Source organism: Lagenorhynchus albirostris, chromosome 15 (genome assembly GCF_949774975.1).
Source record: "Lagenorhynchus albirostris chromosome 15, mLagAlb1.1, whole genome shotgun sequence".
Taxonomy (NCBI): domain Eukaryota; kingdom Metazoa; phylum Chordata; class Mammalia; order Artiodactyla; family Delphinidae; genus Lagenorhynchus; species Lagenorhynchus albirostris.
In genome coordinates this window covers 22495047-22514597 of record NC_083109.1, presented here as the reverse complement: position 1 = coordinate 22514597, position 19551 = coordinate 22495047, and the positions used below count along the sequence as shown (strand labels likewise).

General features: G+C 41.2%; 1 protein-coding gene across 2 annotated transcripts in view; it reads right to left on the bottom strand.

Moving 5' to 3' along the window:
• SAMHD1 (SAM and HD domain containing deoxynucleoside triphosphate triphosphohydrolase 1) overlaps positions 1-14825 on the bottom strand; it is a 62896-nt gene extending 48071 nt beyond the window's left edge. The window contains exons 1-3 of one of the 2 annotated variants that reach the window (XM_060124605.1): positions 14526-14825; positions 10060-10126; positions 5339-5411 (exon numbers count right to left, since the gene is read on the bottom strand). In XM_060124605.1, coding sequence (XP_059980588.1) covers positions 5339-5411; positions 10060-10126; positions 14526-14733 — 348 coding nt within the window. In that variant the 5' untranslated portion in view covers positions 14734-14825. The remainder of the gene's footprint in view (positions 1-5338; positions 5412-10059; positions 10127-14525) is intronic. The other variant, XM_060124604.1, reaches the window with a different exon arrangement.
• Between the last annotated feature and the right edge of the window lie 4726 nt (positions 14826-19551).

Here is a 19551-nt window from a genome sequence, read left to right as displayed (position 1 = left end):
ATAGATGATTTTACTTTTGCCTTTTAACCTTCCTCCTAGTTTTGTACGTGGTTGATTGAATACCTTCACTGTATATTTGCCTTTACTAATGAGCTTTTTACTTTCATAATTTTCATGTTTCTAGTTGTGGCCTTTTCTTTTTTGCTTAGAGAAGTGCCTTTAGCATTTCTTGTAAAGCTGGCTGTGGTGATGAACTTATTTAGGTTTTGCTTATCTATAAAACTTGATTTCTCTATCAAATCTTACTGAGAACCTTGCCAGGTAGGTTCTTGGTTCTTGATATTCTACCACTCTCTTCTGGCCTGCAGAGTTTCTGCTAATAAGTCAGCTAATAATCGACGGGAGTTCCTGCATACATAACTTGTTGCTTGTGCCTTGCTGCTTTTAATATTCTCTCTTAGTCTACTGTTGATTCCTTCTAGTGTATTTTTCATTTCAGTTATGGTATTCCTCATCCCTGCTTGGTTCTTCTCCATATTTTCTAACTCTTTGTTAAAAATTTCTAACATCTCACTCTGTGAATCCATTCTTCTCCTGAGTTCTTTGATCTTATTTACTATCATTACCTTCAACTCTTTATCAGCTAGATTGTCTATCTCCACTTCACTTAGTTCTTTTGAGGTTTTATTTTGTTCAAATAAAATAAACATATTTTATTTAGTTTGGAACATATTCCTCTATTGTCTTGTTTAGTTTGGAACATATTCCTCTATTGTCTCATTTTGCCTAAATTGCTGTTTTTATTTCTATGTATCTGATATGTTGGTTATGTTTCCTGACCTTGGAGAAGTGGCCTTTTGTGGGAGACGTCCTATGTGTCCCAGTAGCGCACTCCCCTCTGGTCACTAGGGTTATATGTTCTAGGGATGCCCCCAGTGTGAGCTGCATGGGTCCTTCTGTTGTGGTGGGCTGACTACTGTGGGTGGTCTGATAGGCATGGCTGGCACCCCAATTTGCTTGGTTGCCAGGCCCTACCTTGTGTGGAGGCTGCTAGCCACTGGTTGGCAGGGCCGGGTCACAAGGTGGCTGGCTGCAGAACCCCAGGGGATCCTGGGGCTAATGCTGGCTCACTGGTGGGCAGAGCCAGGTTCTGAGATGAGTGGTTGTGAGGCTGAGGTTCCTGAATCTGGTGTTGGCCTGCTGGTGGGTGGGGCCAGTTCTTAACACTGCTGGTTGTGAGTTCCAGGGTGTCCCAAAGCTGGTGCTAGCCTGCTGGTGAGTGGGGATGAATTCCAGGGTGGCTGGCTGAGGAGTCCAAAGTACCTCAGAGCTGGTGTTGGCTTGCTGATGGGTGGGTCCAGGGGCTGGGGCGTCACAGGGCTGTTGTCAGCCTGCTGGTGGGCAGGCGCAGGGCCCAGGGTGGGTCCTGGGCTACTGCCAGCTCACTGGTGGGTGGAGCTGGTCCCGAGGTCTCTGGATGCAGGGCCCTGGGGGTCCCGAAGCTGACAGTCTGCTGATGGGTGGGCCTGGATCCCAGGGCTGCTGACGGAGGCACCCAAGGTGCCCCAGAGCTGGAGCTGGTCTACTGGTGGGCAGGGTTCGGAGGTAGGGCCCCAGGACTGCTGCTGGACTGCTGATGTGTTGGCTGGGTCCTGACAGGGCAGGCTGTGGGGCTGCAGTGGTCCTGGGGCCCGTGTCTGCCCTCTGGTGGGCAGGATCGGGGTCTAGGAGCTCCTGGGACTGGTGCCCACCCACTGGTGGGTAAAACTGGGTCCTGGGGCTAGTGCTGGCCCAATGGCAGGGGCACAGCTGGATTCTGGGGTCCCTGGCTGCAGGACCCAGGGGTCCCAGAGCTGGTGTCAGACCACTGGGGGGGTGGGGCTGGTTCCTGACACAGCTGGCTGTAGGGTCAGGGCTGTCCTGAAGCTTATGTCAGCCCACTGGTGAGCGGGGCCAGATCCTTGGGTGCCTGGCTAAGGTGCCCAGGGTGTCTCAGAGCTGGTGTCTCCCAGTGTTATTTAATATAATCTACTCCTTCTATAGTCACATGGTCCACTTACTTATCACTTTTAAAGGTATATGATATTCTGTTGTGTTACTAGCCAAGCAGGATGAAACAATTCTATTGCCTTCTGTATATGCCAAGCACTGAGGATGAGGGATGAATAATTACCATTCCTGCCCCCAGGAAAAATAATAGAATCTATTTGTAGAGTAGTGGGGAAAGAGAATGGGGAAAAAGAAACAAAAGAAGGAGTGGTCAGTTCTACCCTGAAGAAAGGGGAACAGGAACCCTCAGAAAAAGATTCAGAGGCGGTGATTTTATAATTTCACACATATTAGGTAGACATTTCACTGTTTTAAAATTCTGTTTTAAAAAGACCAGGGACTTTCCTGGTCGTCCAGTGGTTAGGACTCTGCGCTTCCACTGTGGGGAGGGCATGGGTTAGATCCCTGATCAGGGAACTAGGATCCCCAAAGCCACACAGCATGGCCAAAAAAAAAAAAAAAATCACCAATACATTTGACAAATTAGTGCCTACTATGTCAAACACTGCACTTCATCCTCACTATTATGCAATTCCTGGTTTAAGAGGCCAATTGAACTAAATTTAGCATGAAGAAAACTAAGCCAAGAATAAGAGGTTATAGTCTTGGGTTAGGCAATGGTTTCTTAGATATGACACCAAATGCATAAGAGACAAAAGCAAAAATAGATACACTGGACTATATCGAAATTTAAAACTTTTGTGCTCCAAAGAACACCATCAAGAAACTAAAAAGAGAGGACTTCCCTGGTGGGATGGTGGTTGAGAATCCGCCTGCCAATGCAGGGGACACGGGTTTGATCCCTGGTCTGGGAGGATCCCACATTCTGTGGAGCAACTAAGCCCATGCGCCACAACTACTGAGCCTGTGCTCTAGAGCCTGTGCTCTGCAATGAAAAGCCCATGCACTACAATGAAGAGAGGCCCCTGCTCACGGAAACTAGAGAAAGACTGCGCACAGCAACGAAGACCCAATGCAGCCAAAAATAAATAAATAAATACATTTACAAAGAAGCAATACTGATTTAAAAAACAAAACTAAACTAAACTAAAAATATAGGGAATTCCCTGGTGGTCCAGTGGTTAGGACTCTGCGCTTCCACTGCTGGGAGCTCAGGTTCAATCCCTGGTCAGGGAACTAAGAGCCCGCAAGCCTCATGATGTGGTCTAAATAAATAAATAAAAAGACAGTAAAAAGATAATCCAGAGGATGGGACAAAATATTTGCATATTATATATTTAATAAGGGAATTGTATCCTGAATATATAAAGAACTGTTACAACGTAAATTAGATTGTGGTGATGACTGAACAACCTTGTGAACTTTCTAAAAAACACTGACTTGTATATTTAAAATGAGTGAATAAAAGAATATATCTGTGTGTAACTGAGTCACTTTGCTGTACAGCAGAGATTGGCACAACATTGTAAATCAACTACACTTCAATAAAAAATAAAGTAAAATAAAATAAAATGAATGAATTGCAAGGTATGTGAATTATATCTCACTAAAGCTGTTTTTATTTTTAAAAAAAAGGGTTAAAAAAGGTAACTAACACACCATTGTAAAGCAATTATACTCCAATAAAGATGTTAAAAAAAAAAGGTAGATGCCAAATTGGGGTAGGAATTAATTCTTTGTTCAACTGTACTGCTGATGAAGCTAAGGTCAAAAAAGGTATCAATTTCATCACTAGACAGTGACTCACCGACTCAAGTACTTAGTAGCTTTAAGATCTATTTTCAATGACTATAGTTTACGTATGAGGTTAAACAATTTTGTTTTTAATGAAAAATAGAAAAAATAAATAAAAGGGGGCAAATGAAACTACTGACTGCCTTGAAAATTACTTCAAAAAGATTTTTTGTTGCAAACTGTGAAAATGTGACATCAGAGATTATCTGAGATGATCTCAACTAATGAAGAAAACTCATCTTATCTCTGCCCTGCCTGATGAGAACACCCATGCTGCTGCTATTGAGAAAGGACAAAAAAGAATGCAGGACAGCAACTGTCGCCCAATTGCAGGACAAAATATTTAGATATCATCTTTGGTAAGTGATTCTTCTATTTACTTCTTCATAAAAATGAAGTATTTTAATATTAGGTAACATTTTCAAAAAGGGCTACGATTTGATCATTCCTCAAATAACAGATTTGCTCTAAGAACAACTACTTTGTCTGTAAAAGAAGATTCTTGTAGAATTGAACCAAACACACTTATTAAATATCTTCAAACACGATTTTCAATGAAAAATAAGCAGACTAACTTGTAACAGTAAAATTGAAATTCATGTGCTCATAGGATCTGAGATAACTCAATACATAAAACACCTCTGATGAAAAGTACAAAAGATGACTGTGTAAAAGGAGAATGAGACCCCATCCCCTCTTCCAGGTCTGAAACTAAGTTTTCTTACCCTATAGATGTCAAAAGCATAAACAATGTGGTACATTTCCTGTCACCAACCAATCAAGAAACATTTCTTTAATTACGGTATTAGAACCATCCTGAAGAGCTTGTGAAAAATGCACATTCCTGGGTCTCTACTGTAAGTTCCCAGAATCAGAATTTCTGAGATGGGAGCTAGGCAGTTGACTGCTTGTTAAAATGATTCTTGGGACACTGAGTGTGAAAAACAGGGCTTTTGAAATGTCTGGAAGGGGATGGGGGATAAGAAATAAACAGTTATTGATAGATCAAATTTTAGGCATATATCTGTTCTTTGGTCTACTGTTTGACACAAAAGTTCACCAAAACTGGTAAGTAATTTTAATTTAAAAGTTATTCTATGACTAAGGGGTAACTAGGGCTATATGTGTCGATATGGATAGTTCTCAAAAATATAACATTATATGAAAGCTTAGAAGGTTACTTCTAATAAAATGAAATTCCATTTATAAATGTTTAAAAAATATGTAAAACAATACTATACACTGTTTATGGCTATACATATACATGTAGTAAAAATCTAAAAAAGCATTCAAGAAAATGATTAAACACTTGGGGAAAAAAGGATGGAAACAGAATTCAAGAGGGGTACAAACGAGGCCTTCTACTGTTTCTAATATTTTGTTCTAAAAATAATAGATCTGAAGCAAATTAGGCTAAATGTTAAGATTTGACAAGCTGGGCAGTAGTCTATCTATGCTTTTCTGTGTGCTTAAAATATTTTAGTTTTTCTCGTGGTTATTTTAGAAAATGCAGAAAGTTTAGGAAAGTAAAAACCCATTACTCACAATCCCGTTACTGAAAAGAGATTTCTTTCCATTCTTTTCAAAATGAATTCTACATAATTGAGTTATATCACTTTATATTAAAAAAATAACAAACTCAGATTCCTCTTACCTTCATTGTATAAACATGAGTTTGATCCAGTTGTTGGATATTATTAAGCAGCTTTATTCTCTTCCCATAGGAACTAAAATTATAACAGGATAAGCAAATCTATCATTATTTGCTAAATAATAGTCCCTGGAGTATATAATAGTATATAATCAACTGTAGGTTGTTAGAATAGAAGTCAGATTAAAAGGAACAGTTAATAATTCAAACATACTCCTATTAGAAACCCTCTCCTTTCCTTTGCTTCTAAGACATCAAACTCTTCTGCCCTCAATCCTCTTCTCTCTTGGTAAATTCAGACTTCAACACCTCTCATACCTATATCACTGAATGCTCAATTTACACTTCAAACTTATTTTAACCTAATTGAGGCCAACATCTACCCTCATGATCCTAAATTTGCATGGCTCACGTAAGCGAAATCTCAAGATAGGTAAGTCCCTTTGAAGTAGAGCACAGTGATAATGAAAAAGGTTTTTGGAATCAGGCAGAACTGACTCACATCTGCACGTGGAATCTATATGATCTTGGAAAAGTTACTTAACCTTTTCTGGTACACTGACGTTCTCATCTATAGCACAGAGATAATACTATCTCCCTCACAGGGCTGGAGAGGGATTAAACAGTGTGTCCGGCACTGAGGATACAAAAGACTCAGTTCCTGCCCTCAAGAACTATAGGAGAATTTTAACTATGATTACAGATGTTATAGAAATTATTATTGATGTTAAATTCAATATTTATCCCATCAGCAGTGTTTTAAGGACAAGAATCTAGGAGTTTATTAGTATAACCAAGCGGTGAGTATGTGAACAAAGTCATCTAACTAAACTGGGCAAAGATGTTACATATAGGAAGACTACATTTGTTTGACAAACTGAGGCTTTGTCATATCAAAATAACTTTCAAAGTGAAATAATCATTGCCTACATCAACTAAGAAACAGTCACATCAAATGCAAATGTCTAGAATACAATGAAAGGAAACGCAGGACAATGTAAGACTTCTTGGCAGGGGTGGCTGTCAGTCACGTGATCAGTCCATGAATAGATTTTTAAAACTCTTTATAGTGATGAGTTGCAAAGTTCCAAGTTTGACTTATGAGCATCAGGTATGAATTATGCATGAATCAAGTATATATGGTTTTAGCTTCATTTATACCTATTGTCCTCTATTAGTAATTACTCATAATGCTCCAGTCTTGAGAAAGAATTTAATAGGAATTAAACAACTCAAAATCCTATAATTCACTTTCTTGCTCCATTTACACTTACTAATTGGTCTAGGCATGTTAGCCTGGTACCTGGCTGAAGCAGGAGGCAAGGGGTTAGCCTTTATCAATCCTTTAGCTAATTAGACTGAAATGTAAATCTTTTGCTAAAAGTCCTAGATAGACTTGGAGCCAGAAGTACTACAATTGACCTCTATGTTGTCCCCCGAGACCCACAGTAACTACAGAATCTAAGAATGATTTTTTTGGAATGTACAGAAGCATCATTACAGCTGATAAACCATTAAAGCAGCATAGCTTGTGTTTTACTATTCCCCTACCCTCATCAGTTTGAAATAACAAGCATAGGGAAAGGCCAGGCTCCAAGAAGTACTTTAAGGCAGAGCTGTAACTGACACAGGTTAAGTATAGTTGCACAGTGGAGCATAACCAGGAATCACAGCATAAAATAATACCAAACCTAAACCAACCTCACAGCCCAGTCTTTTCCTCAACTGATACTCAGTATTCATCACTTAATTAGAACTCAAAAAGAAACTACTGTATTCATAAAGAAATCACATGGGGAGGTGGGCAAAATGGGTGAAGGGGCTTCAAGAGGTACAAACTTCCAGTTATAAAATAAATAAGTCATGGGAATGTAATGTACTCCATGATGACTATAGTCAATAATGTTGTAGTGCATGTTTAAAGTTGCCAAGTGATGGTATACAATTTATGTTTTAAGCAGGGCAAGAAAATTTAAGCATAACATGTTCCCTGCTTGTACTGGGCCCTCCCTAATGTGCAATGTGCATTATACATTAACCAGACCTCCTCAAAGTTGGGAATGCCTGCTCAACTGTAAAAAACAATGCTTTTTTCCTTCTTCTGATGCCAACAATGTAACTCCTTAGAAGATTAATTTTTCCTTTCCTAATCCTGTAAGGGATCTTGGTGACATACTGTGGCTATGTGCAGATCTGGACTATGTATCTTTGGTGAACTTTACATAAAATGTCAGTGTGTCACTTTGATGTACAATCTGTTTTCTCGAAAATGTATATGACTGTTCCTTTGACTTCTAACAGGCAGAAGAGTCCTCAGAGTTTTCTAAGACTGTCTCTTGGGTTATAATCCTCAGGTTGGCTTGTATAAAACTCTCTATTTCTCGTTTAGATCGAATATTGATTAATTTTTTGTTGACCCAAGAGAGTAAATCTGTTTTTTGTTGTTTTTTGTTTTGTTTTGTTTTTTTGCACAGCTTGCAGGATCTTAGTTTCCTGATCAGGGATCGAACCCTCACCCTTGGCAGTGAAAGCACAGACTCCTAACCACTGGACTGCCAGGGAATTCCGAAGAGAGTAAATCTTAAAAGTCCTCATCACAAGAAAAAAAAAGTCTTTGTAATTTTGTATGGTGACAGAGGGTACTAGACTTATTGTGGTAATCACTTCGCAATATATACGAACACTGAATCATTACATTGTACACCTGAAACTAATATGTCAATTATACCTCAATAAAAATATTTAATTTTTTTAAAAAAAATCACTGATTAAAGTATATTTAAAAAGCCACCCAAAACCTGGAGGTGTTTTTGTTTTGGCAAAGGCTATGGCAAAATAAATACTTTAAACAAAGATTTGGGCCAGAATAGTTGGACTACAATAAGATTTTATTTCCATATTTCATCATTTCTGAAATCTACTGTTTCTTACAACTGATGTGTACATTTAATGTGACAATATTTCTTATTTTTTTAGAAAAATCTTTTACCGTCATCAGTTAATCATAAAACTGAGGAAATACAGGAGTACTTGTCTAAACTGGATTCCCCCTAGAAAGCAGAGTGTAGGACAAGAGCATGCATACAGTTACTTTATTTTGGATGTGAGTCCTGGGATATGGAGTGGAGGGCTAGAGAAGGTGAAACAGGAAACGAGGGGAAAATAATGCAAGGGTACATTAATAAGTTGGTTGCACTGGACGACTGTGAACAACTTCAACGGATCCCACTGAAATCCTCAAAGGCAGCTCTGTCCAGGAGAACTCTGTCATGATGGAAATATTCTATATCTGCCCTGTTCAGCATGGTAGCCACCAGCCATAAGTGGCTACTGAGCACCTGAATTATGGATAATATAACTGAGAAATTAAAATTTTCACTTCATTTAATTTTAATTAATTTTAACACATAGGTAGTGGCTGCTGCATAGGAAAACACAGCTCTAAGGGATACTGCAGAATCCACCTCAGAGTTAAGAGGTGGGCACAAAAAGACATGACACATAGTGTTCCTTTTGGAATTTTTACTATTTTGTTAACTCATGTGTCCCAAGTTCCTGGAAGAATGCCTAATGCATAATGAGCCCTCCATAAATATTTGTTGAATAAATCAACAGCATTTGGCTCCACAAAGTATATGGTTCCCTTTAAAAGCAAAACTCTATTAGAAAAAATTCCATTCAGTTCAAACAATATGCTACTATTATACATAAGAAATAGGTAGTAAGCGGGACTTTGGGGGGACAGAGGGGGCTGATACATAATTATGAAAGAGGCAAGATTAAGTTCCCAAGGATTCTGACCCAAAGGAGGCTTATTAAAAGTCAGTAAAATGTTCTAAAGTAATCTTTCCCTCAATCTACTTGCATTATCAATTACTAAACAACAGTGCATGAAGTAATTCAGTATAATCTTTTGTTCTGATTCTTTGGTTACTGTTTCCACAAACAACACTTAGCTAAGTAGAATTCCAGAAGAAAAGACCACATTTTACCACTGTTGCCAATTCCCTAATAGAAACAAAGTCTCTACTTTAAGGAAGGTTTAAATATTGATTGGATCTTCAACTGAGATATTTAAAGTGGACTTACACAAATCTAGACCCTAGAATCTCCAGTCACATATAGGGATCTCAACCTACATATATAATTTATGAAGGGCTTAACATGTGCTAATCACTCTACATACATTGTCTCATTATTATTATCCATTTCACAGGTGCAGAAACTGAAGGGTTAAATAAATTGTCCCAAATCATACATCTGAAAAGTGCCAAACTACTTTGGATAGTGTCTTTAAATCTAATACCAGGGAAGCATTCCAGCTTTAAGTAGCTCTAGAAAGACCTAGAAATATACTCAAGATAGGGTTGTAGCCTTGATTTTTCTTGCCAACATTTTTTTCCTATCAATTCTTCTACGTTTTCTGGAGTGTATAATTCAATTATTCTGAACTTGAGAGTAAAAAGTTGGTCACTACAAACTTCATGAAGGCTTATTAGCAAAATTTTTAAAAACAGAAATCATTAGTAATATTTAACATAGGATTTGCACAGCAAAAACAAATAAAAACAACTCTTAGACAGCAGGTGTGGTATTCTGTTTTAAAACCTGTGCAGATTTAAAATGAGGACACTTAATATCAGCAATCTTGGGCTTTGTCTCTTCAGTGTGAATAAAAAGGTCTTAAGTATGCTTGGCTACAATGTGAATTTTATCATTCTTACCTTATTCCAAGGTCTTCAAGAAGAGACTCATCAAGAAAGGGCAGTATTGAACCTGTGATTTTCTTCTCTATGGAAGAAAAGGGAGGAAAAAAAACGAATGATTTCAATATTCACAGCACATGCTTTTGATTTCTTTCAATTTGGATCCACCAGAATTTACTCAGATCAACATTTTTTTGAGCACCCAGTACTGGCAACAAACTGTGCCAAGTACCACATTTTTGATTGCTACTTGGAAAGTCTTAATTTTATTTATTTTTAATTTCTTTTTTTAAATAAATTTATTTATTTTTGGCTGCATTGGGTCTTCGTTGCTGCGCACGGGCTTCCTCTAGTTGTGGTGAGTGCTGGCTACTCTTCGTTGTGGTGCAAGGGCTTCTCACTGGGGTGGCTTCTCTTGTTGCGGAGCACGGGCTCTAGGTGCGCGGGCTTCAGTAGTTGTGGCGCGCGGGCTTCAGTAGTTGTGGCACGCAGGCTCAGTAGTTGTGGCTTGCAGGCTCTAGAGCACAGGCTCAGTAGTTGTGGCATACGGACTTAGCTGCTCCGCGGCATGTGGTATCTTCCCGGACCAGGTCTCAAAGCTGTGTCCCCTGCATTGGCAGGAGGATTCTTAACTACTGCGCCCCAGGGAAGCCCGGAAAGTCTTAATTTTAATTTGATAACTATACCAAGAGGATTTTTTTGATAAACCAGGTAAAATTTTTAAAATTATTTGAGTAAATTATTTGTAAGGAAGTCCAGCTGCAAAACTGGCAGCTTCCTCCTGAAACAGGTGAGGTTTGGGGTGGGGCGGGGAAAGAAATGTCAGTCTATTGTTAGAATAGTCAGGTCAAAACCATAGCCTGAGGGATGCTCCACAAGTTGACTTAGTTCTAAAACCTCCAAAGAAAGCACACAATCTGTTTAGTAAGGCTTATATACATTAAAAATATTTATTTATTTATTTTGGCTGCGTTGGGTCTTCTTTGCTGCACGTGGGCTTTCTCTAGTTGTGTTGAGCGGGGGCTACTCTTCGTAGTGGTGTGCGGGCTTCTCATTGCAGTGTCTTCCCTTGTTGCAGGGCACGGGCTGTAGGCACACGGGCTCAGTAGTTGTGGCTCGCAGGCTCTAGAGCGCAGGCTCAGTAGCTGTGGTTCACGGGCTTAGTTGCTCCAGGGATGTGGGGTCTTCCCAGACCAGGGCTCAAATCCGCGTCCCCTGCATTGGCAGGCGGATTCTTAACCACTGTGCCACCAGGGAAGTCTCACATGGTTTATTTTTCTTTATCTTTCTATATAGTTAATTCCAGATCTTCCTGACCTCAGATTCCAGAACACTGGACTATTTTCAAACAAACAAAAGTCTTTCTAAAGGTAACAAGAGAAAATGAGGATGTAATTTTCCAGAAAGAAAAAAACATTTAAATGAAAATGGCATTTTGGGGGGTGTTTTTCAAGCATAAAAAATATTCAATATAAAAAATCCAAACAATATAAAGTATAAAATATCAACTTACTCATATTCTCCTAATAATCATTAATATTTTAGATAACAAAATTCAAGACATTTACTTATGCAATTATGTAATTTTACACAAATGAAATTATGTTGTTTATAATCTATTTTTCCCAACTAATAGGTCATAAAGATCTTTCTTGTCAATTATTAACAATTATTAATGATGTAGTTTCATCATTTTTAATGGTTGTCTTTTATTCCACAATACAGATGTACCATAACACATTTAACCAATTTCTTCTGAACCTTATGCTCCTCACCACTAAAATGAGTATAACTGAACCTATGTCACAGAGTTATTGTAAAGATTTTATAAGATGAAACATGAAGTGCAGAGAACAGTACTTCACGCAAAGTAAATGCTCCATAAATTGTTAATCATCAATATTACTTACTATTATTATCAATGGATATTTAGACCATTTCTACTTTTTTGCTATTTATAACTAGTGGTTAGAAGAATCATCTTGAATATATTTCTTTGGACAGTGTACAAATGTTTCTGTAAACTCCTACAAGTGAAATTTTCTATAAGTAAAAAGGTATTCCCAAACTGTCCAGGGTTAAGCAAATTGATACCTCCATCAACTTTATTGGATTACCAATCTTTAAATATTTTTCCATTTAAATTTTAAAATCAGTGTTTTTAAAATTACTGTTAAGACTGAATGTTTTTTTTCTGTTTTTATTGGCTGCTTGTCAATTGTTCTTGTGTTTTGCTCATTTTCCTACTGGGGTGTTTTTTTCCTTGTTCTTAGTTGACTTTGTAACTTTGGTTATGTTCTCCATTTTTTTTCTTTTCTCACTGGTTTGTTTATTCCCTTATTGTTGAGGGAAATCCAATGTATTTTGATGAGAACACTTGTTAAGGTATAAGTGGCATGAATTCTGGAGTCCAAAGACCTAACTTTAAAATCCAGCTCTGCTTTTTTCTAGTTGTGTGGCCTTTGAATCTCAAACACATCATCTACTAAAAAATACACATTACAGTCTCTAAATTCCTGTGAAATTGTATTCCAAAATGAGGAAAGGGACCCAGCACCTGTGCTTAGTTTTGTCAAATAAAAACAAATTTGGACTTGCAAGCTGCTGTGTATAAAACAGATAAAAAACAAGGTCCTACTGTATAGCACAGGGAACTACATTCAACATCTTGTAATAATCTATAACAGAAAAGAATCTGAAAAAGACTACATAAACACACACACACACACACACACACACATCACTTTTCTGTATACCAGAAACTAATACAACACTGTAAATTAACTATACTTCAATTAAAAAAATCTGGACTTAGATAGGGACAGACTCTAATTAGGGAGAAAATTATTGCAATAGGGAGAACTGTTCTGACCTCAGAAATCTGCAAGTGACTCAAAATCAAAAGGTTTTTTTGGTTGGTTTGTTTGTTTTTTAATAGGATAAAGTAGGAGCAAGCAGAGATAAGCAGAATCTTTGGAGAGGAAGTGACCCCAGTCTGACAGGACATTGGCTGTGGTCAGCCAGTTCTTAGGAGAAGCTGATCAGGGAGCAGTAAGAAATTAGCAACTGTGAACACTTGGTCAGTTTTTACCAATTTAAAGCATGTAATGTCTTCTAGTATTAGACTGTGGTTCAAGAGAACAGATCATTCTGAAGACTGATGAATTAATCTACAGGACACCACTGAAATAGGCAGCCAACAATATAGCCAATCACATTTTGAAGACATAAAACTACTTCATCCCCACCTACTGCTACTCAAAAGAAAAATTCCACCCCAGAAGGGGAGGAAAACCAAGGCGGGGTGTGTGTGTGGGGGGGTGTGTGGGGTGTGAGGCGGGGCGGTGGTGCTAGGGAAAAAGAGAAGTGCAATTTCCTTCACCCATCAAGCTATCTTTACGTCTTGAACACTTCTTTAGTTCCTCCCACCCAGCCTAAGCAAACAGGGTTCTACCCCCCCAACTGCAAAAGTTTACTGCATTTGCAAATCACACCACTTTTCTATTGAACACTTCAGAGGGTAAAGCAGAGGTCAAACTTCATCCCCCTTACGGGAAGTTGAGTAGATTTCAAGTGGATGGATGCTTGAACTTAAGCCAGTAAAGTCGCTTAAAACTCACAACCTACAGGCCAAGTTGTGGGCACCTGGGAGTTCAGTGGTCAACCGAACCACCCCAGGGTTCAGATTTAGCGAGGGAAACTTCTGGAGAACAAAACATGATCTTTACTAAGCTCTGCAAGTACAGTCATCACGCATGTATTGAGTCCTACCCGGACGCTACGGTAAGGCGATGCGGATTCAGAGATTAACAGAAAAGTTCTTTCCCGGCTAGACAAACCCCGAGTTGGGAGGGGAGTGGAGGAAACAAACTTTAAAGCACCCAAATATACTCTCACGTGGCAAGTGTTCAGGGAGCTGCATCAGCAGAGGGGGGTTTCCCGAGCCTGGTGAGCTTGAATGACAGCAACCCTCCCACCAAGGGTCTTCTAACTAAAAAAGGAACCTGAGTCCCGCCTGTCCGGCGCTGGGGTGCCAAGTTCCTGAAGAAGCCCACCAGAGTTAGACCAGCTGCCCCCTCCCCGCCCCAGGTTCACAACCCCCGAAGTCCGCTCCCTTCCTACGGGTCCGCAACGCCAGACGCCCCATTTCTCCTCCCTCCATCTCAGGGTATCCCTCCTGGGCGCCGCCCCTCAGGTCCACCCCTGCGGGTGCCTCCCGCGTCAAGTTTCTCTCCCCCGCCTCAGGCAACCTTCTCCGAGGGCTCGCAGCCTCAGGTTTCCGTTCTCCGCCTCAGGTCATCCCTCCTGGGCGCCCCCGCCTCAGGTCCACCCCTTCGGGTGCCTCCCGCGTCCGGTCTCCCTCGGCCGCTCTGGCTCCTCTCTGAGGCCCCCACGCTCACGGCCTCAGGGAGCCCTCTCTCAGGCCCGGCTGTCGCGACCTCGGGTCGCCGGCCCCCGGCCCCTCACCCCTACAGCCCTGCTACCTCGGCAGCGTTCCAGCAGTCCAGAATCGCTGAAGCCACAGTCCCTTAGGAAGGAGCACACCTGCTCCGGGCCCCAGGTCCGGTGGTCGGGGTGAAGGTCGGGGCTCGGGGACCTCTCTGTGTCTGCGGGAGGGGTGTTTGGCGGGGTTCTCGGGCTGCCATCGCGCCGGGGCCGCTTGGGGGGCTTCTGCGAGTCGGCACTCTGCATGGCTACACCCAGCGCCCCGCGCGGCACAGTCAAGAACCCCGGCGCCCGACCCGCGCGCAGGCGCACTCGCAGCTCAGTGGCGGCGGCGGCGGCGAGGCAGCTTAGTACTGCCAGCCTACTGGCCGGCCGCGCAGGCGCACTGACAGCTCAGACCTTGGGGCCAGGCAGGCCACCCGCTTCGGGCCCCCAACCCCCAGTCCCGGCGCAGGCGCAGTGACCGCCCAATGACCCTTAACCCCACCCAGGCGTTTACGCTAAAGCGAGTGAGTAGAAGCAGAAGTAAGAGTGGTGCTGATAAGCGCGGGGGTCGGGAAAGAGTGTGCCCAGGACATCCCACTACAGTCCGGAGCAGGGGCTCTTCTGGTGAACTGAACTTCACATGAGTACCCGAGGCTTACCCTTGGCCGTGTTGGTAAAAGGACTACTACTACTACCACTACTAAAGCCAGTACACCTTCCCATCAACACAGCCATAGACCCGTCCAGGAGATACAGGGTGAGTGAGGCAGATTATCATCAAGCAGCGTGAACTAGTTAGTGGTCTAGGGTTGAGCAAAATATTTTCAGCAAACACTTAGAGCTTTACTGTGTGCCAGGCGCTCTTCTAAGGACTTACAAATATTAATTAATTTAAGTATCCCAATAACCTTAAGATGTAAGGAACTGAGGTACAGAGAACTGAGTGTTTTGCCCAGGGTCACCCAGCTAGGGAGTGATGAAGCCTGAATTCAAACCCAAGCAATCCAGCCTGGCTCTAAAGCCCATGCTCCTACTCACTTGCCAACAATTGCTCACTAATGGGAATTTTGATATAAAATTATTTTATATTAGTTAATCCAAATTTTCCAATTGCTCCCTTATCCCATAGACCCGTGGGGGAAAGTATGGAGAGGTGACCTTGCCCTCCTCTGCACAGAAGGGCCAGGCCCAGTAAAACAAACCTTTAAACCACAGAATATTTTGAGAAAAAACAGACAGTTTTCAAGACTTGTGAAACCAAAACAAGGGGAGAGGGGTCAAAGAGACAACAAAGAGCATTTAAATGTGAAAGACATATTTAAACTTGGAAATGGCTATTTGAAAATTTGTGTTTATAAGACTTGTGGGAAAATCTGCCCTGACAGCAAGGTTTCTTGGGCAGTAGAAGGTGATATAAGCAGGGTTTTAAGTTTAATCAGTTGGGTTTGTTCAAAGCAATTGCTTCTGAGAATTTAATTTTTTTTGTTTTTGCTTGTTAAAGAGTATAATTTAATGCCATATTTATTATGTTTCCCCTAATCTCCTACTTTGTAGGGGCCCTAGATCTTGTACAAGGTGGTTTCTTGAGCAAGGTCACATGGCTAAGTGACAGATCAACATTCAAAGCTGACTCCAAAACTTGGGTGGTTCCTAGTTTGCCACTTCACTTCCACTTGGTCCTGGTGATCCTATTCCATCCAGTCATTCCACAACGTGGAAACAAATGCCTACTAGACACAGGCCCTCTGCTCTGGTTGTACTGAGAGAAGTGACTATTCAAGCTCTCCTCTGATGTCAGTCTCACCATAGTTAGGACTAGAAAAAACTCTAAGTTCAATTAATTTAAGGCCCATTGCTTAATGACCTTGACTACCCCCAGCAGTTCTTCCTTGCCCTTCCTTGCCTCCACCCACCCAGCTGAGTTGGGCAATTTTACGTCTGGCAGTGTTAACCTTGTGGTTTTACATCTCTGCACAACTTCCTCTTAAACCAGTGCCACTAGTTCTCAGTGCCACCTACCACCAATCCCTGGTTCTTTCTTTGAATCTGACCTCCTCAAGACATTCTTTTTTCCATCTGTCAAAATCCCAAAGCAAGCCAAAATTCTTTTTTAAAAAAGTGTTGGTTTTCTTGTCTGATAAAAATAATGCTCAAGAAAGAAAACTTGTAAAACAAAATGTGTATACACACACATACAGATCCAAAGATCACCTCCTGGTGTGTGCCCCATAAGTCTTTTTCTTTTTTTTTTTCTTCATAAGTCTTTTTCTGTTCGTAGATGTAGAAACTTGTCTCCAGATCTGTCAAGGAATTCTTTGAAAACAAAAAAAAAAAAGAGACCTGGCAAAATGATAATAGCTACCATATTTGAGTACCTACTATTGATCTTGGATGGCCACAGCCTGCAGCGGCTTGAAGCAGGGTTTCGATTCCTGGTCAGAGATTGAGGTTGGGCAGCGGCAGTGAGAATGCTGAATCCTAGCCACTAGACCAGTGGCCAGGGACAAGGACCTGGCCCTTCGGCTTTGCAGAAATAAATTCCCACCATACATGGAAAGTAGTGAAACAAAGTGTTTAGTAGGAGGAAAAAGAGTACGTGTGGATGGACACATGGGCAGACTCAGAGAGAGAGTCGCACTCCCGTGGTAGTTTGAATCACTCTTATGGGGCATTTCTTCCGGGTTTCCTTTGGCCAATCATCTTGCTTTTCCTGGTTCTGTGCCTGTATTTGGTATATCTCAGGGTTTTCCCATGTGTGCACACGCATCTCTTAGCCAAGATGGAGCAGGAGCATGCAGGAGCATGCCTGGTGTTGAGAAATAGCAGAGAGGCCCGTTTGGATGGGCAAAATGAGTAAAGGGGAAGAGTTAAGCAATAAAGTCAAGGAGGGTGCAAACCATGTGGGAACATGAGGGCTACCGCTGCAAGCAGCTTTGAGGTCCCATCTTTACGGCTTCACATCTAGAGATGAAAGAAAGCCTCTGCTCCTCCAGTTCCAACATAAGTGAATGACTTCAACAAGTCTGATTGCATTAATTCCTGGACCAATTGCTGTGTTATAAAATGATTGACCCAAACAGGTCACATGTTACCCATTGGGTTAGAGGGTAAGGTCTTGTATCAGGAAGAAGAGAATTGGTTTTGGATAAACACCCCAGGTGTTATTTAAAAGATTTGGAAATGAAGCCCAGGGAGGTGAAATGATTTGCCAAAGGTCACACACATGTGTTAAGTGCTTTGGGATTTTAACCTAGGTCAGCCTTGAAAACCATTGTTCTTTTCTGTAACTAGAGCTGGGTACAAGTTCTATTGCTTTTAGGCAGTCACAGAGAGAGGCCATGCCATCCTATAGAGTTTTGCTTGTGGTGACTTCCTAGGTGTGCCTCAATGTTTGGGGTGGGGTGACCATGTATTTGGGGGTTGGGATGCTCAAACACATGAGGGAGTGGCCAGACTTCAGTGGGGTACTTCTGAGTAAACATAGTTGATGAATCCTTTTAAACTCATTGCTAAGAGCCAATCTCAACACATATTTCAACTCATATTTTAGGAGCATTGGCTCCTAAATTCAAATGGTAGTTGCATCAGCCAGGCTGATTCCAACATAGATTTGCTTGGGAGCCCCTAAGATATGACAAAAGGTGAATTTGCCATTGCTATGGTTAGCTCTCCTGAAATCATTAGGAGGAAAGCTTCTGATAGAAGCCAAAACTGTGGAACAGACTTTGGGTTTTGATGAGACTATTCAGCCATTTGATCAACCAACCCAAAAGTGTACCCTATCTCTGCACTTTGTGAAAGGAAAATCAAAATGCAGTCAGTATCACTAGGAGAGCTCTCTAAAATGGAGCTGAGAGGCCACTGAGGAAGTGGGATTTTTGCATGTCTCAGCCTGGATGAAATCTGAACTTTGGCCACTTATTGTCTTAAAACAGTGATCCAGAACATCTGCACAATGTTCTAGAAACTCAAGATACTTATGAGACCCTTACCCTAAATAACCTGTCACAGTCTATGATACTTACCAGACCATTACCCTAAGTAATTCATGAAAGCTGTCCCTTAAGGATGAATATTTCCTTTTTGCTTGAGAGCCAAACATAATTCTTACAACTTTAAAAACCTTGTAGCTTTTGCCCTGATTCTGTCTGTTCCCTGGAACACTCTTTTGGTTTTACCTGAATCTTAGGCATCGCAATTTTTACCAAATTGCGATGCCTAAGACCCCAAATAACACTCTTTGTGCTGTACAGCCTTGAAACTGATTATTGTTGGACATTACATGGTGTCAGAAGTGGGAGCCAAAGTGACTCACTTCTACCCATGGAGCTGCTGCAGGCACAAGTAAGGCACCTACAGGAGTCCTTTGTACTCAGTCATCTCTCAGTGGTCTTGGGTCTTAGGGGTAAGTCTTCTTGGTTCCGAACCTCCCAATATGGTTGAGGTTCTGAGCCTTTATTTGGGTGTCCCCTGTTGCTGGCTTTATCTGGGAAGGGAATTGTTCATCTTGGTGAGTACTCAGTTATGGGGAGTTGGGTTTCTACAGGCACTGCCACCATCCAGAACTCCAGATCAATTTATGTTTAAAACTTATGGGCCTTCCTCTTCTAAATTTCTTTCGCATCGGACTAAAATCACCCACAACAACTTGAAACTCTGTTGGTCCACTTGTGGCTCATTCAAAATTTCTAAATTAGTTTGTGTGCTCAATTGGAGAAAAGCTATAGAACAAGACAAAGAGAACGGGAAGCATATTTCAATCGGTATTTTGAGGCCTCCAATTGTAATAATGAATCCACTACTATTGCTTCCCCCAGAGAAACGAACTCTCAAAAAATTTCCAAACTAGAAAAATCCTCTGAGGCTTCTGAGAACTCTCTCTCTCCAAATCTGCTTTTTTCTGTCCCTCTGAATGTCCGCCATAAGGCTCTGCTTTCTATCCATCTCTCTCTGAACTTCCTTTTTTATAGCACTGAGGTTGATCCCCTGCAGAAGACCATCCATACTGCCCATCCTGTAATGGCAGCCCCTTTTAAAGCCAGGTCCAATGAGGACGGCACCAACACCATCACATATACC